Source organism: Dermochelys coriacea, chromosome 11, assembly GCF_009764565.3.
Source record: "Dermochelys coriacea isolate rDerCor1 chromosome 11, rDerCor1.pri.v4, whole genome shotgun sequence".
Taxonomy (NCBI): Eukaryota; Metazoa; Chordata; order Testudines; family Dermochelyidae; genus Dermochelys; species Dermochelys coriacea.
The window spans coordinates 61,461,443-61,489,179 of record NC_050078.2 but is presented as its reverse complement, the minus strand read 5'-3'; the positions used below and the strand labels follow the sequence as shown (position 1 = coordinate 61,489,179).

Below are 27,737 nucleotides of genomic sequence, written 5' to 3'. Positions count from 1 at the left end.
CCGAGACAGGATTAAGTAAACTTAGGGTATGTCTACACTACGAAATTAGGTTGAATTTACAGAAGTCGGTTTTGTAGAAAGCGTTTTTATACAGTTGATTGTGTGTCCCCCCACACAAAGGCTCTAAGTGCATGTAGTTGGCAAAGAGTATCCACAGTACTGAGGCAACCATCGACTTCCTGAGCATTGCACTGTGGGTAGCTATCCCATAGTTCCCGCAGTCTCTGCCACCCATTTGAATTCTGGGTAGAAATCCCAGTGCTTGATGGGGCTAAAACATTGTTGCAGGTGGTTCTGGGTACATATCGTCAGGCCCCCTTCCCTCCCTCCTTCCGTGAAAGCAACAGCAGACAATCGTTTTGCGCCTTTTTTCTTGAGTTATCTATTCAGATGCCATACCACGGCAAGCATGGAGCCCGTTCAGCTAACTGTCACCGTACGTCTCCTGGGTGCTGGCAGACGCAGTACCGCATTGCTACACAGCAGCAGTTTATTGCCTTTTGGCAGCAGACAGTGCAATATGACTGGTGGTAGTTGTCGATGTACTCCTGAGTGCTCTTTTAACCGACCTCGATGAGGTCGGGGCGCCTGGGCAAACATGGGAGTGACTCAGCCAGGTCATTTCCCTTGTTTCGTCTCATGGCGATTGAGTCCTACCGGCAGTGCACTTTTAATCAGCAGCCAGCAGAATACAATGACCAGTAGTCATACTGCACTGTATTCTGCCGAGCACCCAGAAGATGACGATGGCTAGCGGTCGTACTGCACAGTCTGCTGCCAGCAAGTTGTATAAAGATAGATGAAGTGGCTCAAAACAAGAAATAGACCAGATTTGTTTTGTATTCATTTTCTTCTCCCTCCCTCCCTCTGTGAAATCAACGGCCTGCTAAACCCAGTTTTGAGTTCTATCCTTGAGGGGGCCATTCAGTTTCTCACAAAGCCACCCCTTGTTGATTTTAATTCCCTGTAAGCCAACCCTGTAAGCCATGTCATCAGTTGCCCCTCTGTCCATCAGGGCAATGGCAGACAATTGTTCTGTGCCTTTTTTCTGTGCAGACACCATACCATGGCAAGCATGGAGCCTGCTCAGATCACTTTGGCAATTAGGAGCACATTAAACACCACACGCATTGTCCAGCAGTATATGCAGCACCAGAACCTGGAAAAGCGAAACGGAGCGAGTAGGTGACATCAGTGCGGTGACAAGAGTGACGAGGACATAGACAGACTTCTCTCAAAGCACGGGCCCTGCCAATGTGGGTATCATGATGCTAATGGGGCAGGTTCATGCGGTGGAACACTGATTCTGGGCTTGGGAAACAAGCAGACTGGTGGAACCACGTAGTGTTGCGGGTCTGGGACAATTCCCAGTGCCTGCGAAACTTTCGCATGCATAAGGGCACTTTCATGGAACTTTGTGACGCTTTCCTCTGCCCTGACGCACAAGAATACCAAGATGAGAGCAGCCCTCACAGTTGAGAAGTGAGTGGCAATAGCCCTGTGGAAGCTTGCAATGCCAGAAAGCTACCGGTCAGTCGGGAATCAATCTGGAATGGGCAAATCTACTGTGTGGCTGCTGTGATGCAAGTAGCCAACGCAATCAAAGATCAAGGGTAGTGACCCTGGGAAATGTGCAGGTCATAGTGGATGGCTTTGCTGCAATGGGATTCCCTAACTGTGGTGGGGCCATAGACAGAACCCATATCCCTATCTTGGCACTGGAGCCTCAAGTTGGCGAGTACATAGACCGCAAAGGATACTTTTCAGTAGTTCTGCAAGCACTGGTGGATCACAAGGGACGTTTCACCATCAACATGGAATGGCCGGGAAAGGTACATGATGCTCGCATGCTCAGGAACTCTGGACTGTTTCAAAAGCTGCAGGAAGGGACTTTCTTCCCAGACCAGAAAATAACCGTTGGGGATGTTGAAATGCTTATAGTTATCCTTGGGGACCCAGCCTACCCCTTAATGCCATGGCTCATGAAGCCATACATAGGGAGCCTGGAGAGTAGTCAGGAGCTGTTCAACTACAGGCTGAGCAAGTGCAGCATGGTGGTAGAATGTGCATTTGGACATTTAAAAGCGCGCTGGCGCAGTTTACTGACTCGGTTAGACCTCAGCAAAACAAATATTCCCACTGTTATTACTGCTTGCTGTGCGCTCCACAATATCTGAGAGAGTAAGGGGGAAAGACGTTTATGGCGGGATGGGAGGTTGAGGCAAATCGCCTGACTGCTGGTTACACACAGCCAGACACCAGGGTGGTTAGAAGAGCACAGGAAGGTGTGGTGTGCCCTCTTGGAAGGCTTTGAAAACTAGTTTCATGACTGGCCAAGCTATGGTGTGAAAGTTCTGTTTGTTTCTCCTTGATAAAACCCCCCACCCCTTGGTTCACTCTACTTCCCTGTAAGCTAACCACCCTCCCCTCTATCCCCACTTGCAGAGGCAATAAAGTCACTGTTGCTTCACATTCATGCATTCTTTATTAAATCATCACACAAATAAGGGGATAACGATCAAGGTAGCCCAGGAGGGGTGGTGGAGGAGAGAAGCACCAGGAGGGGTGGTGGAGGAGGGAAGGACATGGCCACACAGCACCTAAAGAGTTTAAAACTTATTGAATGCCAGCCTTCTGTTGCTTGGGCAATCCTCTGGGGTGCAGCGGCTGGGTGGCCGGAGGCCCCCACACTGCGTTCTTGGGCGTCTGGGTGAGGAGGCTATGGAACTTGGGGAGGAGGGTGGTTGGTTACACAGGGGCTATAGCTGCGGTCTATGCTCCTGCTGTCTTTCCTGCAGCTCAACCATATGCTGGAGCATATTAGTTTGATCCTCCAGCAGCCTCAGCATTGAGTCCTGCCTCCTCTCATCATGCTGCCGCCACCTTTCAGCTTCAGTCCTCTCTTCAACCCACCACCTCTCCGTCCGGTAATTTTGTGCTTTCCTGCACTCTGACGTTGTCTGCCTCCATGCATTCGTCTGTGCTCTGTCAGTGTGGGAGGACAGCATGAGCTCGGAGAACATTTCATCACGAGTGCGTTTTTTTCACCTTCTGATCTTCGCTAGCCTCTGGGAAGGAGAAGATCCTGTGATCCTTGAAACACATGCAGCTGGTAGAGAAAAAAAGGGACAGTGGTATTTAAAAAGACACATTTTATAGAACAATGGGTACATTCTTTCACGTAAACTTGCTGTTAACATTACATACATAGTACATGTGCTTTCGTTCCAAGGTCGCATTTTGCCTCCCCGCAGCACGTGGCTAGCACCTCTCCCCTCCCCCCGGCTAACAGCAGGGAACATTTCTGTTCAGCCAGAGACAAACGAACATGCAGGAACGGGCACCTCTGAATGTCCCCTTAAGAAAAGCACCCTATTTCAAACCAGGTGACCATGAATGATATCACTCTCCTGAAGATAACAGAGAGATAAAGACAGGTTTCAGAGTAGCAGCCGTGTTAGTCTGTATTCGCAAAAAGAAAAGGAGTACTTGTGGCACCTTAGAGACTAACAAATTTATTTGAGCATAAGCTTTCGTGAGCTACAGCTCACTTCATCGGATGCAAGAACGGATGTTGTTTGAATGCCAGCAAACATACACTACAATGCTTTGTTCTACAGTGATTCCCAAGTACGTGCTACTGGCCTGGAGTGGTAAAGTGTCCTACCATGGTGGATGGAATAAGGCTGCCCTCCCCAGAAACCTTTTGCAAAGGGTTTGGGAGTACATCCAGGAGAGCCGCAAATGCCAGAGCAAATTCATCATTAAATATGCTTGCTTTTAAACCATGTATAGTATTTTAAAAGGTACACTCACCAGAGGTCCCTTCTCCAGCTGGTGGGTCCGGGAGGCAGCCTTGGATGGGTTCAGGGGGTACTGGCTCCAGGTCCAGCGTGAGAAACAGTTCCTGGCTGTTGGGAAAACTGGTTTCTCCGCTTGCTTGCTGTGAGCTATCATCTTGCTCATCCCCAAAACCTGCTTCCGTGTTGCCTCCATATCCATTGGAGGAGTCAAACAACACGGCTGGGGTAATGATGGCTGAACCCCCTAAAATGGCATGTAGCTCATCATAGAAGCGGCATGTTTTGGGCTCTGACTAGAGCGGCCATTCGCCTCTCTGGTTTTCTGGTAGGCTTGCCTCAGCTCCTTAAGTTTCATGCGGCACTGCTTCGGGTCCCTGTTATGGCCTCTGTCCTTCATGCCCTGGGAGATTTTCACAAACGTTTTGGCATTTCGAAAACTGAAATGTAGTTCTGATAGCACAGATTCTTCTCCCCATACAGTGATCAGATCCCGTACCTCTCATTCGGTCCATGCTGGAAATCTTTTGCGATTCTGGGACTCCATCATGGTCACCTCTGCTGATGAGTTCTGCATGGTCACCTGCAGCTTGCCACACTGGCCAAACAGGAAATTGAAATTCAAAAGTTCGTGGGCCTTTTCCTGTCTACTTGGCCAGTGCATCTGAGTTGAGAGTGCTGTCCAGAGCGGTCATAATGGAGCACTCTGGGATAGCTCCCGGAGGCCAATACCGTCTAATTGCGTCCACAGTACCCCAAATTCGACCCAGCAAGGCCGATTTCAGAGCTAATCCTCTTGTCGGGGGTGGAGTAAGGAAATCGATTTTAAGAGCCCTTTAAGTCGAAAAAAGGGCTTCATCATGTGAACGGGTGCAGGGTTAAATCGATTTAACACTGCTAAATTCTACCTCAACTCCTAGCGTAGACCAGGGCAAAGATCATCCATGACTGATTTTTGTCTAACGTGTTCTTAAAACCCCCCAATGACAGGGATTCCACAACCTCACTCAGTATAATGTTTTCAAGTGTATTCGTACTCATGAGAGAATTATATTTTTATAATGTTCTGTTGTTTCACAGACACGTGTACTTAGTATTAAATGCAAAAACCTTGTGTTAATGCTTAATTAATGTTGCAAGAATAAGCACTTAATTCTCAAGAGATTCCAACAACTTTTGTTCTATGTGGCAACTTGAACTTGGCCACAAAACAAAAATATATTAAGTGTACCATATTAGAGAGTTACATTTAATACATGGAAAAAAAAAAAAACAGCAATTCTACAGATGCCAAACATGGCCAAGTTAAACACTGTCCTTATTGGAGAACAGCAATATAAAAGAATCTTCGGAATAACAAAACAGTTTTGCTTTTTATTCTTATGAATTTTAGAGTTTTAAAACTTGTAAAATATATATTTTCAAATGCTGAGAATTAGAAAATTGGTATGGCAGACTTTTCCTGATAGGGGAAGAAATTTACTATGAATTATTTATAAACTGATTACCGAATAAAAGCCTTCCAATACTTGAGAAAAAAAATCCATACAACTTCCAGCAAGATGCAGTCATGTGCCAAAACTGTCAGTTTGACTTAAGTAAATTGCTACAAAATAAATGCTATGCTATTCTGAAGCCTCCATTTTGTTGAGTAAACAAGAAAATGTATGATCAGTTGTTTAAAATCAGAAATATGCTATCAGCTATGACAGCTGGGATCCTCAAAGTTTTCTGTAGCACAGACCACATTTTAGTAGGAACATTGCAGTTGGGAGGAGAGGTGGTCCATGAGACAATCAGGTAACATTCTGTTATTACTACAGCAACAACTGCTTGCATGGAAAATACCAGGAGTGTGTTTGCACTAAAAAAAAACCCCCACCAGCTAAAAATGCTATCATTTAGCAATCGAAAATGAAAACTAGCTTCATGTGATTAGCCCTCTAACCATGGTCCACAGATCAGTTCAGGAAACTCCAACTCCACTAGTTGTCTATTCTTAACGACATTCAATAAAACCTAGAGCAGGTCTGTCCTGAATGTGTCCCAAAGACAAATTGCAAAAAGACACCCCACATGTAAGGGGATGTAAGGGTTTGAAGAGGGGGGTTTTCTGTATCAAACAAATTCCTAAATATTACTATGCATCACACCACAGTGTTTTGCTGGTTCTGTATTCTGTAGAAGAGAAGCTGAATCATCAAAAAGGTTCTTTCCAGTATTCTCTGCAATCACAGTAGCTTTGCCCATACTACAGGGAATTGGCATGTTAATACGTGGTCAGACTAGCAGCCTTGTCAGACTCCTCAGGATCACACACAAAATTGCTGCCAACAATTTAGACAAGATTTGTATCCAGCAAGGCTTAACCACAGCACCAGTCTCCATGGTATCACTGTGCTCCATGTTAGGGCCAGGGTGGACCAATAAATAAAAAAAATTAAATTGCTAGCATATTTGGCCCTAACACTCCTCACATTACCATCCCACACAGCATCATCACTGCTGAGAGGGCCAGTCTGAATCACTTTCTGCATTCCAGCCTACATTAACAGGGGTTCTCAAACTTTTTCTGAGCCCACCCTACCCCCACACTATAAAAACTCCATGGCCCACTTTTGCCCCAATAACTGGTTTTCTGAATATAAAAGCCAGAAACGGCATTACAGGGTAGCAAGTAGGGAAATTACCTGGGGCCCCATGTCACAGGGGCCCCAGTGAAGGTACATTGCTCAGGGCTTGGCTTCAGCTTTCTGCCCTGGACCCCAGCAAGTCTAATGCTGGCCCTGCTTGGTGGACCCCTGAAACCTGCTTTCCCCCCCGAGAGTGGGCCCCAGACCCATGGTTGAGAACCACCGCATTAGGTGATTCTCCAAGAAAACATGCAATAGTTGTACATTCAACCTGGCTCTCAGTACTATCAAAGTGGTCAGTTACATTTAACATTATAGCACAAGGTAAAAAAGCACCATCTTCGGTCAACAGTGGACCAGAATACACCATTCATTTACAACTCTTTATTAGAGAGGTTACACTTGCCCCTGAAGTGATATAAGAAAGCCATTTCTCTGATAAAAATATGACCTATCTAATTCATATCTAAATAAAGATCTAAATATTTTTCAAAGTTTTTCTTCCGCTTCAATAAAGTTCCTCTGTAAGAGGAGAAAGCCAAAGGGAGCTAAAAATCAACAATCCAAGTTTGGTCAGTTACCTTACCAGTAAAATCAATAACTGCTCCAAAAGAGCAAGGGAAACCATCACTGGTACCACTCCCCCCGCAACACTATAATAGACTAATGATAATTGAAAGCATTATTTTGTTATTTAAATCTAAGCTAAGCAGTTGTCTAAATTTTATTAGAATTGCACATCAGATCCTAAAAAATGTTAGTGTGAATATTTCTCTAGACTTCCTATTGCCCCCAAATATACCATAATGTTGAATTTTATTAAATTGCTAGTTAGATGGGGTGGAATGGAGTTGACATGGAAATAAATTTTTAATAATCACTCAGACACCTACTCTTAAGAATAGACTGACCCTATCACCAAATTATTAAATCCTGCCTTAATACAATCAGCCAAGTCTACCACATAACCCCTCTGCTTGTTTCAAAATGCAAATTTCAATTTCAGTCAACTATTCATGGTGTTCTCATAGTATTTTCCTCTACAGTTTCTCATGCTATATTACTTGCTCATCTGCTAGTTTCCCTTGATGTGACCTACATGACAAGAGATCCACTTCCATCAAGACAACAATTACAGCAGCTGTGCTGATGAAAACCAATAGAGCTATTTCAACAAACGGAAGAGTATTAGGCCTGTTTTAATTATCTTAATTATTAACCCTTCCACCTCCCACAACAAAATCTATTTTCCAACAAAGTGTTCCTGCAACTAATTTTCAATTAGGAAAAGCAAAAATCAATCAACAAAGTGCACAGGATATTGTGTAGGCCATGCGGAAATGCAAGTAATCTCTTTCGTTACCTGTACATACATACTTTGAGGCAGGCAAGGAGCCTAACATAACTAACTTAACAGAACAAAGCTAGAGTAACAAACTACTTCAGATCCCTGAAGTCATTTTTAAGTGAAAGTACTTAACAAGTTCTATAATTTAGACCCATCACTGCAAATGGGAGTATTTCATGAATTCTTTCATAAGAGAACGAACAATGACTCCCATAAGAAGTATAATTCAAGCTGTCTCCTGGAGGGGATGGGCAGGGGAGAAGAGACAGAAAAAAAAACAAGAGGGAAGGTTTCCTTCCTATAGGGACATCACACAGTCAAGTTAAAGCAAACCTGAAACTTCAAATTCACAAGAGTGAATGGGGAAATAGAGGGAACATTTAAAGAAAAATATAGTTATTATTGTAAACATGAAAACAGTTTGAAGATTGATCTTAGTATACTTCAAACCAAAGTAGTTTCAATGAAAAAAATAAAGGTACAAAAGGGAAATCTTTGATTCTGGTTCTCTTGAATGTAATGGTCCCCATGAGAAAAAATAATACATATATGGTCCTTTATTTTGGATGTCAATATCTTTCACCAATTCTGTAGCACAGAACAAACATTTAGGTGAGGACCATTTGGTTCTTCTGTTTCTAATAATCCAAAATTCTGACCTCTGGTAGGAGCACGCCCAAAATACGCACTTTACAAATGCAAGTTTTACAAATCCCAAAGAAACCAGATTTTTTGTTTTACCATTTTGGTTTATTTCTTTATATTGTTAGCTCTGACAGTGGTCACATCCGAAGGAGAGGGCTGAGATGATGCCTGTCTAGACTTGGCTACCTTTGAACAGCCTGTATAGTGAAAGGGCCACTCTAAGGTAAACAAAAACAACACAACAAAACCTCTCAGTTAGAAGTGACAAGTCCCTGACCACCAAGGAAACAGACATACTTATCTTTGTTAGTGATGCCAGAATAAACTTTGACTGGTGTACACTGAGGAACCTTCTAGCCTTATAAAATGGTGGCTTGAGGAAGGAAGGGATGACAAATATTGGGGACCAAAAGGCGTCTAAAAGCCTGCCAGTTCTTCCCCTTATTCAATAGCAATCTGCAAGGGGAATGAGGTGGAGGGGATGGTGAGGGCCTGGCAACCTGCAGAAGAAGATGGGAACAATAATCTGGACATTAGGGCATGGTGACCCACAGCAGCAAGAAGGAATTACAACCCAATTCTATAGAAGTCTTAGGTGTGGCAGGAAAAACCTATCCCACTATTATACTTTCCCACAGAGGAAAGATATAGTCATAGGTTGCCTTGGGCATCTGTGGTTATCATAAGAATAGTTTATAATACTCAGTATGCTCTTGATTGAAAGTCTACCCTCTGTTTCCCCCCAGTATATTTTAACTATCTAGGTATCTGATTTGGAGTGCAGGTCTTCCTCCCCTAAGGGAGAATTCCCTTGGGGGAGGCGGCAGGGTAGTACACCCAGGACAAATTGACAAATGTCTATGGCCTGGGTCTTTTCTGCACTGATTTGCCATAAAGCATCTGTAATGACCATGCTGTCCAGTGAGGAAGCACAGAAGAGAATGCCCAAGCATACTTGGCAGGGGTATCACATCACTTTGGCAGGAACAGTCACTATGGTGTTCATGAACTGCTGGTTTAGCGAGTACACTGTTTGAAGCCACATCTGTAGGCACTGAAGATGGTGCCAGGCATATGGTGTGACGTAAATGCAAAAGCCATATCACCAAGGAGAGAGAGAAATCCTGATAGGTACTTAAGGACTGCTTATGATCTGGTCTATGTCTGAAACCTGTCCGTTTGCAAGTATGCCCTTTCTGTGACTGAATTTAAACTAGTCTGCATAGGAGTGAGGATGAACTTTTTGGTGTTTACGCTGACCCCCAAAGAGAAGTTGCAGCATTGTCAAAGTTGATGCATAAGCCTCTTGGTGTTACTTGGCAACAAGGAGCCAATCGTCAAGTTAGGGGAAGACTGAACCACAGCATCTGATATAGGCTGCTACTACAGAGAACACCTTGGTAAAGGCCCTACGGGCAGTATCAATGCCAATAGGGAATACTTTGTATTGAAAGGGGTCAGAGTCCAGTATGAATCCGAGAAAGAATCTGTGAGCAGGATGAACGTCCACATGGAAGTAGGCATCCTTCATGTCGAGAGCTGTAAACCACATCTTTCTCCAAGGATAGAATTACAGATGCCAATGTGACCATGTGAAACTTGACTTTGCAAACAAAACAGTTGAGATGGCAAAGACCAAAAATTGGTCTCCAACTGGCCTTCTTTTCTGGTATCAAATTAAGTTGAGTAAAATCCTCTCCCTTTGTACTGAAAAGGAACCCGCCCTATCGCTCCCCACTGTAAGAGGGATTCTGCTTCTTGTTTGAGAATCTTCTTGTGAGAGTGGTGCCCAAAAAGGGCTGAGAAAGAAAGTTTTGAAGGGTGTAGGAAAGCATGCTATTGTATAGCCAGAATGGATGATGTTCAACACCCATTTGTCCATTGTTATTGCACTTCAGTTGTTGAAAAAGAGTGGTGCAGAATGCCCAAAGATACATGGGGATGGGGGGGGGGGACAGCTAACTCTAGAAACTATCAGATAAAACTCTAAATGCTATTTACAGATGTCTACATACATGTTAACAGAAAAAGGAATAAAGGGGAAGCTTTGGACACTGGAGGTTCCAACACAAACCATGTGGCTGCAAGAGGGAACGGGAGAATCGGTCAGTCTGCCCTGCCTTTTGTCTCCTTGGTTGAAGGTACAAGGGGAGCTAGGGTGCAAATGTGGACCAACAGGCACTGCTTTCAAAACTCTCTGGCTCCAGGGGCAAATAGCGCATGCATACGCACAGTGGAACACTCATAGGTACCAGCACTCATAGAAGAGCTGTTACTTGTTCTATTCAATCTGTCAGTGCCCTAAGAACTGATTCGGTGGCTATACAATTTGGCATTTTTCAAGATGGCAAGGAATCCAGTATTACACTGAAGCCAGGTACCCAACTTTTTTTCCAGTCTCTCTATCATGTTGGGTTTGCTTGCAGTTGCCTCTTGTCCTGCAGCTTTCCCCACAAGGGAGAGTTAATTTAATTACAATGAAAAATCCTGGCTATTCCAAGCATGAGCACTTGGAGAGCACAAGACAGAGTCCGGCTTACAGCAAAAAAGAAGTGGAGACAAAAGCATAGACTAACAAGCTGGAAAGCATGGAGATCAGGGAGAACCGGTTGAAGTCAGATACAGGTTCTCAGTCTCTGGATACACAGGCAGGAGTAATTTAGATACAGACAGACATCTTCCTTTCCAAATGCAAATAGATGGACATCATACCAAAAAGACTGAAGGTAAAAAATCCATTACAATCTACATACCACACAGACTATGCTGACAGATTGTACCACACACTCTCGAAGAAACTGCGGAACCACCTAAGCAACATCCTCTACAGCGAAACAGGGAAAGATTAAGAATGAGCCTCAAAACTGGATATTCATAAAAAAACAACCTTCCACACAAACTTCCTCGTGGTTGGACTTTAAAAAACTAGACAAGCCATTTACAACACACACTTTGCTTCTCTACAAAGAAAAAGGACACTAAACTATCTAAACTGCTACATGCCACAAGGAGTCACAACAGTGGTTCCTGTAACCCACCCAGCAATATTGTTAATCTATCCAACTATACTCTTATCCCAGCAGAAAAATCTGTCCTATCTCAGGGCCACTCCTTCTGCCCCTCCACCCCCCCGAACATGATACAGTTCTGTGGTGACCTAGAATCCTATTTTCTATGTCTCCGACTCAAGGAATATTTCCAACATACCTCTGAACAACATACTAACCCACAGAGACCTTCCTACCAACACTACAAAAAGAAGGATTCTGGGTGGACTCCTCCTGAAGGTCGAAACAGACTGGACTTCTACAGAGAGTGCTTCCGCCGACGTGCACGGGCTGAAATTGTGGAAAAGCAGCATCATTTGCCCCATAACCTCAGCCGTGCAGAACACAATGCCATCCACAGTTTCAGAAACAACTCTGACATCATAATCAAAAAGGCTGACAAAGGAGGTGCTGTCGTCATCATGAATAGGTCGGAATATGAACAAGAGGCTGCTAGGCAGCTCTCCAACACCACTTTCTACAAGCCATTACCCTCTGATCCCACTGAGGGTTACCAAAAGAAACTACACCATCTGCTCAAGAAACTCCCTGAAAAAGCACAAGAACAAATCCGCACAGACACACCCCTAGAACCACGACCTGGGGTATTCTATCTGCTACCAAGATCCATAAACCTGGAAATCCTGGACGCCACATCATCTCAGGCATTGGCACCCTGTCAGCAGGATTGTCTGGCTATGTAGACGCCCTCTTCAGGCCCTACGTTACCAGCACTCCCAGCTATCTTTGAGACACCACTGGCTTACTGAGGAAACTACAAACCAATCCATCGGTGATCTTCCTGAAAACACCATCCTAGCCACTATGGATGTGGAAACCATCTACATACATGAACATTCCACACAAAGATGGACTACAGGCCGTCAGAAACATTATCCCCGATAATGTCACAGCAAACCTGGTGGCTGAACTTTGTGACTTTGTCCTCACCTGTAACTATTTCACATTTGGGGACAATGTATGTATACCTTCAAATCAGAGGCACTGCTATGGGTACCCGCATGGCCCCACAGTATGCCAACATTTTTATGGCTGACTTAGAACAACACTTCCTCAGCTCTCGTCCCCTAATGCCCCTACTCTACTTGCGCTACACTGATGACATCATCATCATCTGGACCCATGGAAAAGAAGCCCTGAGGAATTCCACCATGATTTCAACAATTTCCATCCCACCATCAACCTGGACCAGTCCACACAAGAGATCCACTTCCTGGACACTATGGTGCTAATAAGCTATGGTCACATAAACACCACACTATACTGGAAAACTACTGACCGCTATACTTACTACATGCCTCCAGCTTTCATCCAGACCACATCACACGATCCGTTATCTACAGCCAAGCTCTACAATATAACCGCATTTGCTCTAATCCCTCAGACAGAGACAAACACCTATAAGATCTCTATCAAGCATTCTTACAACTACAATACCCACCTGCTGAAGTGAAGAAACAGATTGACAGAGCCAGAAGAGTACCAAGAACTACCACAGAACAGGCCCAACAAAGAAAATAACGGAACGCCACTAGCCATCACCTTCAGCCCCCAACTAAAACCTCTCCAGCATATCATCAAGGATTTACAACCTATCCTGAAGGACGACCCATCCCTCACACAGATCTTGGGAGACAGGCCAGTGCTTGCTTACAGACAGCCCCCCAACCTGAAGCAAACCACACACCACACAACAGAACCACTAACCCAGGAACCTATCCTTGCAACAAATCCCGTTGCCACCTGTGTCCACATATCTATTCAGGGGACACCATCATAGGGCCTAATCACATCAGCCACACTATCAGAGGCTCGTTCACCTGCGCATCTACCAATGTGATATATGCCATCATGTGCCAGCAATGCCCCTCTGCCATGTACATTGGTCAAACTGGACAGTCTCTACGTAAAAGAATAAATGGACACAAATCAGACGTCAAGAATTATAACATTCAAAAACCAGGTGGAGAACACTTCAGTCTCTTTGGTCACTTGATTACAGACCTAAGAGTGGCAATTCTTCAACAAAATAACTTCAAAACCAGACTCCAACGAGAGACTGCTGAATTGGAATTAATTAGCAAACTGGATACAATTAACTTAGGCTTGAATAAAGACTGGGAATGGATGTGTCATTACACAAAGTAAGACTATTTCCCCATGTTTATCCCCTCCCCCTCACACTGTTCCTCAGCCGTTCTTGTCAAGTGCTGGAAATGGCCCACCTTGATCATCACTACAAAAGGTTTCCCCCCCCCACTCTCCTGCTGGTAATAGCTCACCTTACCTGATCACTCTTGTTACAGTGTGTATGGTAACACCCATTGTTTCATGTTCTCTGTGTATATAAATCTCCCCACTGTATTTTCCACTGCATGCATCCGATGAAGTGAGCTGTAGCTCACGAAAGCTTATGCTTTAATAAATTTGTTAGTCTCTAAGGTGCCACAAGTATTCCTTTTCTTTTTGCGGATACAGACTAACGGCTGCTACTCTGACAATAATTAACCATAAGAAATACTTCCCAAAGGGTGAAGCAGATTCTCCAATACTAGTAACTTTTAAATCAAGATGAGATCTTTTTCTAAAATATGTGCTCTATTTCAAATAGGAATTCGGGGAAATTCTATGGTCCGCGTTATACAGGAGGTCAGACTCGATGATCACAAAGGTCCCTTCCAGCCTTAAAAATCCATGAAAATAATTTGCAGTGGAAAACAAGTTTTACATCTACCAATGTGTATTTTCAACCATAAACCACAGCTGTGAGTATCTGTGTGGGAGAGATGGGATGGAAATGAGGATATTTCCTGGCTACAGAAGAAATTAGCATTGCTATGAAATTTGGGGTTGCTGCCACAGAGTTCAATCCTACAGTGCCACTGTGTACAGAGCCTCAAACATACTCACACATGGGATCAAGTTTGCAGAAAGCACTGAGGAGCATTCTTGAAATATTTAATAGTTTAACTATACTAGAACCTCAGAGTTACAAAAACCAAAGTTACAAACTGACCAGTCACCATACACCACTTTTGAAGCGGAAGTGTGAAATCAGGCAGCAGCAGGCGGGGGGGGGGAGGGAGAAGAAGGGGGAAAAAAAAGCAAATACAGTACAGTATTGTGTTAAACTACTAAAAAAAGGGGGGGGGTTTAAAAGGTAAGGAAACTGTTACTATGCTTGTTTCATTTAAATTAAGATTATTAAAAGCAGCATTTTTCTTCTGCATGGTAAAGCTGTATTAAGTCAATGTTCAGTTATAAACTTTTTAAAGAACCGAAATGTTTTGTTCAGAGTTAGAACAATCTTCATTCCTGAGGTGCTCGTAATTCGGAGGTTCTATTGTATTTGAAGGGGAGGATTATTTATTACAAATAAAATGCTTGTAATTTGACAAAAAAAAAGTTACCATTTCTGCCTTCAAAAATCTTCAGGGAAACTCAAACCACACATGTTAAAGATCCTGATTTTATAAAGAATTTAACTTCTCTAAACAGCAATACATTGCCTTGTACTTAGCATCCTGGCAACTTTCTTGATGCTCTTTTCTTTTATCTTGATTACTAATTTGTGATTTTCATTATTTTTCAAGCACATTCAGTTTATCTTTCTACTCTAAATTGGTCAACTTTTTATTATAAAGACTACTGGCAAATTATTTGTGTATACAATTCAGTCATTATTTATAAGGGTAACATTTCTCTTCCATAAAAATGGAATTCAGTACATTTACTTTACACTGGGGTATTTTCTTCGATTCCCACCGCCAACCCACAATAATGGGGTCACCTAAACTAGGACATCTGCCAGCCAATGCATCACAGACAAATATCACATTTTCCAGCTGCTGACACAGCTGCAAGAATTGGAAAAAACACTTTTTAAAAAGGCATATTTATAATGGAACATTTAGTTGTCTTTATTAGTTCTTGGAATCTAAGCTACTTGCATAGGGTGACCAGATGTCCTATTTTTAAAAGGACAGTCCCGTATTTAAGCCCTCCTGCAAGCATCCTGACTTTTTCTTAAACAAAAAAAAAAAAAGGCTAATTGTCCCATATTTTCTGTCTCCTCCCCATCAGTACTGGCAGCTCCTGCTGCTGGCCGGATCCCTGCTCACCAGACAACTGCCCACCAGTGGTGACTGGGGGGGTCCAATGGCAGATAATGGAGGTGATTGTGTAAGGCTAGAGGTGGGTCAAAGATGCAACACGCAGGGCCAGCCGCACCCCCTGCTGGTCTGTCAGTGCAGCCCTTGCTGTGTGTTGGCTCTCGGCCAGCAGAGCCCCGCTCCGCCCCATTCCCCCATTCCGTTTCCGGCTGGAACTGGCTGCGCACTGTCAGCTGTGGTGGCTGGTGCACGTGGGCAGGTGGCAGCCAATTAAGTGTCGCCTCTGCTGCCCACCCATCTGCCCTTTACATGCTCCCCCTCTTACCGTCCTCGCCATGCTTCCCCCTGCCCCCCAAGCCCTACTGCTCCTCCATATCCCTCCCCCTCCGGTGGGGTGCATCTTGCTCCTAGTGCTGTGTGGAGAACCAGCCCCTAGTCGGAGCGCTCAGCTCACCAACAGCCTGGCCAGCAGACTCCTTCCCAAAGCCCCACGCAGCACTGGCACAGGGAAGCCTCTTCGCCCCTCAGCTAAGCTGAGTTGGCAGGGGGAGGGAGTGGAAGCAATTTCCAGCCTGTTTGCACCCCAACCCTGCAGGCTGCACAGCAGTGCTCAGGCAGGGGCTTAGCTCTTCAGCCCCCCCCACCTCGAGTCCTGCCCCCAGGGAGTGTGGGGCTGCTCCATCCTGTCCCATAGGCACCCTCCCATGCTGACCCCCTATCAGGCTGGGTTCACTGAAGCCCCTAAAATCAAGTTCCCTGGGCCCTGTTGCACAATGCATCCTTAGGTCTTAACCACAGGAGGAAGCCGGGGTTGGGGGGGGGGGGGGACAGACACAACAACACGGGGCACACAAACACAAGAGCTCTGCAAAGACACTAGCCAGGTCATCCCTTCCCCTTCCTGCTGGAAGCAGCAGCTGTCCCTTCCCTCCCGCACATGCCAAAAGGCTGCTGCTGGCCACATTCTGGTGTGAACCCTGACAGAAATCTGGAGAGGGGAGGCATGTGACCCTGCATGGCGCCCCACCCACACCCCATGTGTTGCCTCGAAACACGCGGTTCCAGGTACCAGGAGAGACAGAGTGCCAGGAGGGTTGGTCGGTCATCCCCCTCTTTTGAGAGAGAGGTGTGTAGGAGTGTCTGTGTGTCACCTCTCTCCATGTGAGCCCTAAAGCCTTAAAGATAAGAAAGTAAATTAAAATAATCCAACTACTTAGTATTTCTTTTTAACAGGGGTTTAGTCAACTTGATGTTAATTTGAACGTTTGTACTGCATAGTTCTGATTGATTGCTGTTGAACTCACTTAAATATGAGTAATTTTACCAGATGTCCTGTATTCAGCATAGGAAAATATAGTCACCCTATACTTGCATGTTGCAACAAAAAGTGCTACTGAAACTTTAGTTTCAGACTTAAGATAAGATTAAGTGCTTATTTCCTGAACCTTATTAAAAAAAGATGCCAACTTTTTTTTTTTTTTAAATTTTCATGTTTTAGGACATTACATCTTAATAAAAACTTATTTTGTGCAACACACACGAGACTAAGTACACACTGGCATCAAGTCTTCAGCAGTAGATAAGTAATTAGCAAGCCAATATTTAAGCAACATAGCCAGTATAAGTATACAAAAACAATTATACTGGAAAAGAAGATTTAAGTTCCCAATCAATAATAACTGACACAATAAACCTCTTCATTCTACTCAAATGTAACTGAAGCAGTTTAACTATAGTAAAAGCTGTGTTATCTGGCACTTAATCAACTGGAACACTCTATTAACCGGCATTTCTGATATCTCCCAATACAGATCTTCAATCTAGTAACCAGGACTACTATGCTGGCCAGGAGGCTATGCAATTGCACTTTCTGCACTCTACTTCTACACAAAAGAGGCAGAAGACAATTAAGCAAGCTGATATCAGGGATTTATTCAAAAAAGCAGCTTCCAGGGTGTGTCATAGGGTCATTACAGATTCAGCCCAATCTCCTACAACTTCTACATCTACAATGATAATTGATGTTGATAATGATACACAGAGGTACTGCAAGATCCTGAGATGCCTTCTGAATCATCAAAGAAAGATTAAATTATGTTCAGTATAGTTTAGTGTTATGTATTTTTAGTGATCTGGGTGTAAGCCATGCGCTGCCCAGTGATATGTAGTGTCTGTCATAAAATAACCTACTGTATAGAAAACTTTACCCGTATACATCTAAGTGCTTCAAGAAACCAACTACTCTGCAATGCAGTATTACCACTGGATTGGTGAGTACCTGTATACTATTTTATACTTTATTCATTTTATTGTCTTTTAATTCTTTAAAAATTGGTATTCCATTGGTGAGTATAATTCAGTTAACTGGAATTTTTGATTAACTGGCACTCCCATTCCCCCCAACATGCGGAATAACAAAGCTTTTACTATCCAAGAAAAAAGGAAGTTACAGGCCTCAAAAAAATCAAGGTAGGGTTAGCTCTCCTACTTGTAATTTTAATCACCTTTGGGTGGATACCTACTGCTCCCTCCATCTAACTACTGATAAATAGCAGCAAACAATAGAAATATTTGCTCCAAGCGGGGGAAAAAAAACTTCCAGAGAAGTGTATGTATTCATCTTCAAAAGCAGTGTAATAATTATTTAAATAATTATTTAAACTATAGGAATATTCCCTCTATCTACTTGGTAAAGTGACCAAATTGGTCTGTCAAACCTGGGTGTGTCACTTGTAGGAGCAACTTCTAATCTTCCCATTGGATGAAGCTGTGAAGGTGGTGTATGGTGCAAAGGGACCAAAGGTCTACTTGTGCTACCATAATCCCTATTTACTTACAACTGGCTCCTCAGCAGTCTGAAGAAGCTTATTTCCACAACTTTTTCCTTAGAGAAGTGAAACAAGAGTGAGGTTGGGTCAAGAATGATCCTAAAGAGAAGTTTGTGACATGAAATCAGAGAACTTTTCTGGCAATTCATGATGAAACCATGAAGATATAGTACCAGCACTGCACTGCACGCAAGGACCGCTATAACCTTGTAAAAAGTAAGACTTCACGATCATCTAGATAGTAATGTACCTGGTCACAGGAGGCTCCACCCAGCCACACATGCTGGATGTGCTCTCAACACACAGGGCCCTGAGATGGAACCCAGAGGAGTGGGAGGGCCCAGGTTCCTATTCCACCAACTCCCGGGACTTGAAACAGTATGTACTACTACCAGCCTGCTGGACCTGAACCAGTAGGTGGTATTGCTGACCACAGTTCTGACCTATAGGGAACATGGTCTAAGGAGATGATTCCCTATCACAATACCCAAGAAGCAGATACCAACCCAAAAGGCATTGCTTGCGAACCACAGGAAGCATTAGTGGTGTGAACATATTGGAACATGCAGTAGGCTTCTTTTAGGTTGGTAGAATACACATGCATGCACATTCCTGAACAAGCAGAGTTATTTCCAGGATTAATGAGCTACATTCTCAAGGTATCTTGCAAATAGGGCTTGAAGAAGCAAAGCTAATCAAAGGTGTTAAAAAAAAGGGTTCTGGAAGGGGCCAGAAGGGGAGAATAGAGAGAGACTTTTCTGAGTCAAATAGGCTGTTCAAATAATTTAAAACTGGGGTGAGCAGTCAATGAACACTTGGAGAAACTGAGGGGTTTTAAACTAGGAGACCCTGTTTGGAGAAATCCGAAGATGTGGATGGAAGGCAAAAAGAAGCAACACGCCCAGAAGTGGGTCCTCCCTGGGACATTTTTGACAAAAGGATACTCTAATCTCTAGTGACAGTTTGGAAGCCAACGTTCCCCAATAGCACACATTTTCTCCCCACTTCTAGTAGTAACAGCCAAATCAGTTAGAAGATATAATTTGAGGGGCACTGTATCAACAGGGAGAGATGAGTTACTAGAATATTGAATAGTGAGAACTTGTTCCTAGATCATTAATTTGGCCCCAAATTAGAATGTCACTTCTTGACATTGCAGCCCGTTGATCTTACCGCTGGGTCCGGCTACACTACTGCAATTGCTTAGAAATGCTGTGAAAACAGCTTCTGTATTAAGAACATCCACAGCCTTCCTCTGCTGTTCCAGAAAAGAACTCTCTCCCCGTACCAGACTGCTGCTAAGCATAGAGGAATGGAAGATGAAGGGGAAAACACACAACAACAGAAGGCACTAATAAGAGCTCTGAGAGGAACCTCTCTGCCTTCCAAAAGCAGCCTATGTCAATGGTTAGGACAGTGGAAAATCATCTCCTGCTTATTCTACTAAACTTGGCCATTTTTCATTAAACCTTCTTCACCCAACTTTCAGTTGGCTCCTCTTTCTGTTTGTCTATTTCATCCACTCTGTGTGCTTTCTGGAACAGAGATTGTCTTGCCTGTTATTTGTTTTTACAGTGATTACCACAACAAAAAACATGTTCCTTTGTGCGGGTTCCTAGATCGCACTATAACACAAGTTACTCTGAATAATAATACATGGTTCTGACAGGCCAAAGAGAGCTAGCAACTCTAGCAAACATAAAAATCTAAGAAAGGGGACACTGAGGAGGAGACAAGAGAGTGGGAATAAAGTGAACAAATTAATCAGTATCTAGACTGAGGGAGCTGGAGAAAGACATTTCTTGTCCTCAGTGAAAGCAGCAGGGAAAAAAAATATATGCAAAAAGTACGCCCTGTTGTAGTTAATTCACCGTTAAGGTAACAAAATCTTTGTTGGTGCACTAGTACTTTGTTCATACTATTTAAGAATAAGAGTCCTGGAGCCAAGATCTACTGAACTCTCACCGAAACAAACATGAGAATCAAGAAACCAATCACATGTGACTAAAATATATTATATTATATATTTCATATAGCTACTAATTAGGCTATTAGTGGACATAATTACAGAGAGCCACTCCCATGAGAAGATAAATTATCTATCTGGTGCCTAATACATTTCTGATCTCTGAAGCATTTAATCAAAGGCTGGAGACCAGTATGTGAAGGTTTTTTCCAAGGAGTGATGCCAACACTTAGCCTCCAGTCAAACTGGAGCACAGAAAAAGGCTCAACACCAAGGAGAGAGTAAAAGCTGATGGACCTCAACTTCTTCTGAGTTTACAAGTCAGATGCATAGGAAGAACTAGACAGCAATCACTAAGAAAAAAAAATCAATCAGCAAATCAAGTTAAATGTCAATCCTTATCTAAGTCCTAACTCAGTTCAAAGCCCCTAAGCTATAAATCAAGATAGCCAGTCATATTTCTAAGCTTCGAGTATCAGTCCTAGTCAAACACTGAGTCAAGCAGGTTGTAGCAAACTTACCCATTCAAAATTTCTCATCAGCTACTTGCTAGAAAGATCAGACCTTTTAGTAGAAAATTGCACAAAGGTTATGAAGCAGCATCTAAATTTAGAAGCAGATATATTTTGGCTAACCCCAAGGCACATTTTAACCTCCAAAACTTGTGGTTACAATCATAGCTGCAATAGTTTAAGCCATCATTAACCGGTTCCAAAAGCTAGAAAGCTAAGATTACTATTGAGCAGTTGGTTAACTAAACATCCCCATGAAGTAGTTTGCAGGTCTCTAGCTCGAATTTTATTAGCCAAACCAGTTATACTGGTTAAATACTCCATGTTTTCCCCCTACACAAGGGGGAAAATAGTCTAGTCAACTCATTGTAACTACCAACAATATATAAAGTAATGGACCACTCAGTATAAATAGTAATAACCATAATAAAAAACAAGCTTGGTTTCATAATTCCCGGTCAACACAAAAGCTGCTGTTTAAAATATTAAGACACTTGCTACTGGTTAAAAGCATGTTACGGTACAAAGCGTTTCCACATCCTGATAGAGAAAAGGTAGTTCCTTTATATATTTAAGATATGTTTGCATAAATATATACAATTAGTGACCAAGTTATTGGTACGTTTCCAGACCTTGATTCTTACGTAAACAAAATAAATTAGCCAGATAGACAGTAAAGTACATTTATCAGTTTTCTAGACTAGGGAACTGAAGACTGTGCAGACAGGACTGTGCTTCTGTCTAGTGGTCTGATAAAAAAGGACTGTACACTGCCACCTGAAACACAGGTTCAGATGCATATATATCTCCCCCCTGGCCAGATAAGACAAACATTGAACAAAATGAGGCTTTCAGTCTGGGGGAGGTGAAAGAATTGAAAGTTACAACTATTGAGACACGGATTCTATAGTGTGGATCAGCACAGGCAACTTCATGAGACAGTAAGAACTTCAGTAGCCATAACTTATCGCATGCTTCACAGTCTTGTAGGGAAACAATTATAAATGCTTCCTCTCACTTTTTCAGGCTGAGTTTTTTTACATTCAATTCAATAACACTTCTCTGCATCTGTAACGTGATAACTTTTGAACACCACATCCAATCAATTCCAAGATCACAGGGAATATTCTAGGCATCAATGGCCAGAACTCTACTGATTTATTTGGGGGCAGAGGGGTGGTGGCAATGGTCAGAAAATGGGAAGAGTGAAAACAGGGACACATGAAGCCCCTGCTGGCTTGTTAGCATAGCCACAGCCTCAAGCACCTTTGCAATTGTCTATAGATCATTCAAAACAACTACATTCACTATACCCATTAATGTCTCCCATAATCTCCCCCTGCCAGGAGTTGTGTGTCCCTCCGTTCCCCCTGCTCCCATACCAGGATCCCCCATTCTCTTGCCAATACCAGCACCTCTGTTTGCACGGTCATTCCCACTCCCCCCCATGCCCTTGATGACAGGGGTTCTGTATCCCTCCTTCTGAGGTCTCTCCAACTTCCCCCAACAAGGAGATGGGAAGTTATGGGGGGTGAGGGGGAGAATATGGGAGGGCAGCATAAAGGAGCTTGTGCGGGGAATGCAGGGATGCCAAGAGCCCTTGGTATATACAATAAGCTCAGCCTACACAAACTAAACTATGAGTAACACTCCTGCATACAAACTATTTAAGCCAAAACAAAACTGAATATGCAAGCATCTAGTACCATCTTCAGCTTCTACATATCCTTTAAGTTTTAGTTTCCTAGGAAATGTATGTTAATTATCTACACAATTTACTAATAGTAGCATGCGCTGTTCCCAAAATGCTTCATTATATTGAAAGTTTGCTATCACTCCCCTGCACACACATCATTCTGCAGGACTGACACTGGTGGCAGTTAGTGAGAGAGGCACTGCACGGTCATTTAAAACATTTTGAGTAGCCTAAAATTAATACTTCAATTACCTCCTCCTGATCACAGACTCATGGGCAGCAGCACTATGATGGAAATCAAGGAGTTTTCATTGTTCCCTTTGTATGGTCCTAGTGCAATCTTAGAATCCAGACAACAGTTTGCAAGTACCACACAGCTCATGGGTCTGAATTGGGACTAGTAGTCTACAGCAGTGTTCAAAACTGTTTTTTACTCAAGGATCCCTAAACTTAAATAGACAAATCTGCAAACTGCCAATCAGAGGCAATGCATGGGGCAGTGGGGGCACACAGAGTCATGTTCCGCTGCGCCCTCTCCCACCCCCAGATTTCTACCTTCCTTTTGGCCCTGCTCCCTGAAGTGCTGATGTAGTAGCATGGCAGAGCAGTGGTGTCTCTCCTTGGCTAGCTGCTGCCTGCTTATGGAGTCAATGTCGGTCAGGCAACCCCTTCTGATGGCAGGGGGAGGTGTCTCTTCTGCAGTGATGCTGCAATTTTTGGTTGCGTCCCCCCCAACCCAGAAAGGCTGGGTGGCCCATTGACGTGCATCAGGGGGTAGAGATAATGGGGCTCAAGCTTGGTCCTTGGTGGACTCCCTGAAACCTGCTCAGGGACCCCAGGGGACCCTGGATTCCTGTTTGAGAACCAGTGTTCTACAGAAGGGCTGAGTATTTTATCTCATTTTCTTCTCCCTCTACGCTTTTTGCTTTCTGTAAATACTAAGAACAGCATAAAAAAATACTGCAATACTGCCACTCTGTAACTGAAAGATGATAGAACTAGCAAGTGAAGAGAGTAATAGTGGCATCAGCCATTCACTACATAAACATTACAGCAAGCCAATAAGTGATATTAAACTGGTCCTGAAGTCAGACAAGTCTGAGCGCATCCCCATCCTTTCCTCACCCTCCCAAACCTCCTCTGCCCTCCAGAAATACTTGTTCTTACACTGCACTTTATGAACGTAAATTGCTGTTCAAGAAGTTAATCACGTCCCCCTCTGCCACCAAAGCAAAAATCATTACTTCCAAATTAGACAGACAGACATCACTTTGTCTGATTCTCAAGTGACTTGCTCAAAGACACTTAAGTCAGGGGAGGAACCAGGCACAGAACACAGAATATCCTGAGTTTCAAGCCCGCACTAAACCATACTTTCCTCTCCAGCAAGTGATATATTGAGGAGCTGGAACATCCAATACTGCAAGGATATGTCTACAGGGCAATTAAAAATCTGTAGCTGGCTCATGCCAGCTGACTCCTTTGAGGGGTCCCAGGCTCCAGCCCAAGCTCAAACAACTACACCATAATAAACAGCACCTTAGCCCAAGCCCTGCAAGCCTGAGTTAGTTGGTATGGGCCAGCTGCAGGTTTTTAATTGCAGTGTAAACATACCCTGACAGAAAAAGTTTCCACTTCACCACTCAGTGCAGCCACATTGGGCCAAGCACTGCCATCACCCCCAGAGGCTGCATCTCCTTCCCACCTTAACCATGCAAAAAGAGCCGCCACCACAACCCACATTTCCATTGCCCCATGCTGACCGCTCCCTACCACTTTGGGGCCCCAGCCACCATCATCGCCATGAACCATGTTTCCAGTGCCCAAGCCAACCACCCCTTTCCACCTGACAGGGTCCCCAGCCCCCATTCCCCCCTCCCCTTGCTACCACTGTGTCCACCCGCAGACATAGGGCCTTGCTGCCACCCCATCATCCCACAGACGAAGGGGGTCAGCAAGGCTGCCGAGAGAGGAAAGGCTGCGCCCAGGGCCTCCTCGCTAGGGTCTCTATTGCCCCCCGGCCCTCACTCACCTTTGCAGACGGGGGAGCTGGGGCTCTTCCTCTCCGGGGAGCTCCTGCCCTGCTCTGGGGAGCGCCGCCGCTGGCGATGCCGGACCCTACCAGCCGAGGCACTGGCACTGCCCTCCGGCAAGGGCGGGACGGGGGAGGCGCAGGGGGAGAGAACAGAGCTTGGCGGAGGAGGGGGTGGCGGCGGAGGAGGGGGCGGCAGTTGGTGAGGGCGCGGGGGGCTCCCACGCGCTCCCGCCCCGCCGGCGCGCGTGGGGCTGCCACGCGAGGAGGCAGAGGCGGCGGGGCCGCTGCTGCCGCTGCCGCCGCCCCCTCCCCCGGGCGTCTGCGTGGCCACCGCGGGGCTGGCGCGCGCGCTGCTGCCGCCGCCGCCGCCGTTCGGGGGCGCTGCGCGCGTGGGGCTGGCGCTTCGCGAGGCAGGCGCCGCGCGCGAGAGACCCCCGCCTGCGGCGCTCGCGGCGCCGCCGCCGCTCCTCGTGGGGCTGCCATGTTGCTGCTGCTGCTGCTTGAGCTGGAAGGGCACCGTGGCCCGCATGGGCTGCAGGCGGCTGCCCGCTCCCCCGCCTGCCGCCACGGCTGCCCCTCCTCCCCCCAAGGAGGTAGCAGGCGTGGGGGAGCCATTGCGCCTCACGCGCTGGTGGGACATTGCGTGTCCAGCTCCGGGAAGCGGGGCTTCGGGAGAGACCGCGGACGGCTCCTCAAGGGGGGTGTAAACACCTCGCACCCCCCCCCTCCCCGAGCGCAAGGCCCCTCGCGCTGCCAACAGCCGACCCGCCTGCTCCGTGTGCCTCATCAACAATAGTGCCCCGGACGCCCGCACCGCCCTCCGCCGCCTGCCATTGGACACGCCTCAGCCCCGCTCGCGCCGCTACAGCGTCCTGATTGGCTACGGGGCGCGCTCCTGAGTGGCCGGGTGCGGGCCCTTAAAGCGGCACTACGGTATGTGCATGTGCGCGTGCCCTAACCCCTTGCCCACGCCACCAGCCCCGGCCCGCCTCGCTGTAGTCTACCCCACTGGGGCGCTTGTCTCCCTCGACGGGCCCCACTCTTCTGTTCCTCCACACACGCCCCTCACCTCGGCCTCAGTCCAGCAGGTGCTAGCAGCAGCAGGTGGCCAGGTAAGTTATGGTTATAAATCTCTATATGGCAAGTGTGTTTCTGCACACTCCCAAGCAGCGCTCACAGCCCCTGCACTGGCTCCACACATTTACCAAAAGGCATTTGTCAGCTACCACAACAAGTAAGTGGGTAGTTTCTAGAGCAGTGGTGGGCAAACTTTTTGGCTTGAGGGCCACATCGGGGTTGTGAAACTGTATGGAGGGCCCAGTAGCGAAGGCTGTGACTGCCCAAGCAGCCGGGCCCCCCCCCATCTGCTGCTGACTGCCCCCTCAGAACTTCTGACCTATCCAACCCACCTCCCTGCTCCTTGTCCCCTGACTGCCTCCTCCCAGGACCCCACCACCACCAATAACTGCCCCCCTGCGGCTCCACCCCCATTCGACTCCTCTGCTCCCTGTCCCTTGACTGCCCCATCCCCTATCCACACCCCTGACAGGCCTCCCACGCTTATCCAATCCCCCCCCCCGTTCCCCATCCAACCACCCACTGCTCCCTGTCTGCCCCCAGGATTCCCACTCCTATCAAACTGCTCCCAGTCCCCCAACTGCCCTCCCTGAACCTCTGTTCCATCCAACTGCTCCCTGCCCCTTATCCAATCCCCACATTCCATGTCCTCTTCCCATGCCGCTCAGAGAGGCAGGACTAGCAGCTGTGCCGCTGCGTTGCCTGGCAGGAACCAGCCACGCTGCCCAGAGTGCTGGTGGCACGGTGAGCTGAGGCTGCGGGGGAGAGGGGCTAGCCTCCCTGGCCAGGAGCTCAAGGGCCAGGCCGGATGGTCCCATGGGTCATAGTTTGCCCACCTCTGTTCTAGACCAAGCTATTTTAGAGCTACGAGTTACAGAAGTGGCCTGTAAAAGTGAGTTAGGGATTTAAATCCAAGCAGTGGTGTGGCATACCACTCTTTGAACAGATCTTTGATTTAGATCACATATGTGCACATGTAATTTTTTGCATCAGTTACACAACTCACTCATTCTATCTAACAAAAACTGTCTAAAATTCAAGCTAAGGTAGATAGCTAGCCCCCATCACCATAATGACTCTGGGTTCTTTAGTGTATTTCTGCTTGGAGCCACCCTCCCCACCTCAGGCCAGGGCCTACTATCATTCCTATTTTACAGATGGGAAATTAGGGCACACAGAGACCAAGTGAGGTGTGTCCAAAGTCAGAAAAGAAGTCAGAGGATAAACAGGGAATTGAACCTAGGTCTTCAAGAATTGTTATCAAGCTGTCTTAAGTGTCTTTCATTAGGCGTCAGACTGCCCATTTAATTGTTGTTAGTCCTAAATGCAGTAAATCAGTAATGAGAGCACAGTTACTCAACACCAAAATTTAGATCATCACTCTGGCTACTTGTCTTTACTGATGAGGATACCAGCTACCTGGGAGACTTTGGGGATACAGCTAATACTTTTTGCTGTAAACTTTTCAGCATTAGTTATCTGATAGATTCCTATTTCATATCCCTGCAATAAAACCTGTAAAAGTAACTTGTTAACTGCCTTATAGTTCATATGTTCAGATTATTTGGGAAAAGCGCCTCAACTTTAAACCAGGACAAAACTGATACATGAACCTCTCTTACCATAGCTCCCTACCTACCACAACTGGCAAAATAGCCTTCCTTCTTCGTTACTGAAAATAACTTTCTGCACTTGAAACTCACTTCAGTAATGGCTTGCAAACACGATATTGCTATTGAATATTATCAGTGTGATTACCTATTTATAATCACATTATCAAGTAAACATTAAATCGTACCCCATAAATTATTAGTAATATATTGTTACTGTGTTTAGCCTTGCTCTATTAGTATACATTATCTTGTTTGTATTAAGTGTTTTTTTAAATATTTTAATTAAAAGATTATGGAAAAATATTCTGATAGAAACAATCCTTATACATTTTTGTGCTAATGCCAAATATTCAGGTAAATGGTTGTGGGCATGAACTCAGGAAGGCCTTAAGACTAAAGTAATT

At 45.2% G+C, this 27,737-nt stretch overlaps 1 protein-coding gene across 2 annotated transcripts in view; it reads right to left on the bottom strand.

Moving 5' to 3' along the window:
- The window catches only part of FAM117B (family with sequence similarity 117 member B), a 131,718-nt gene extending 106,257 nt beyond the window's left edge, over positions 1-25,461 (bottom strand). For both annotated transcript variants that reach the window (XM_038422117.2, XM_043505610.1), the window contains exon 1: positions 24,641-25,461. In XM_038422117.2, coding sequence (XP_038278045.1) covers positions 24,641-25,430 — 790 coding nt within the window. In that variant the 5' untranslated portion in view covers positions 25,431-25,461. The remainder of the gene's footprint in view (positions 1-24,640) is intronic.
- Between the last annotated feature and the right edge of the window lie 2,276 nt (positions 25,462-27,737).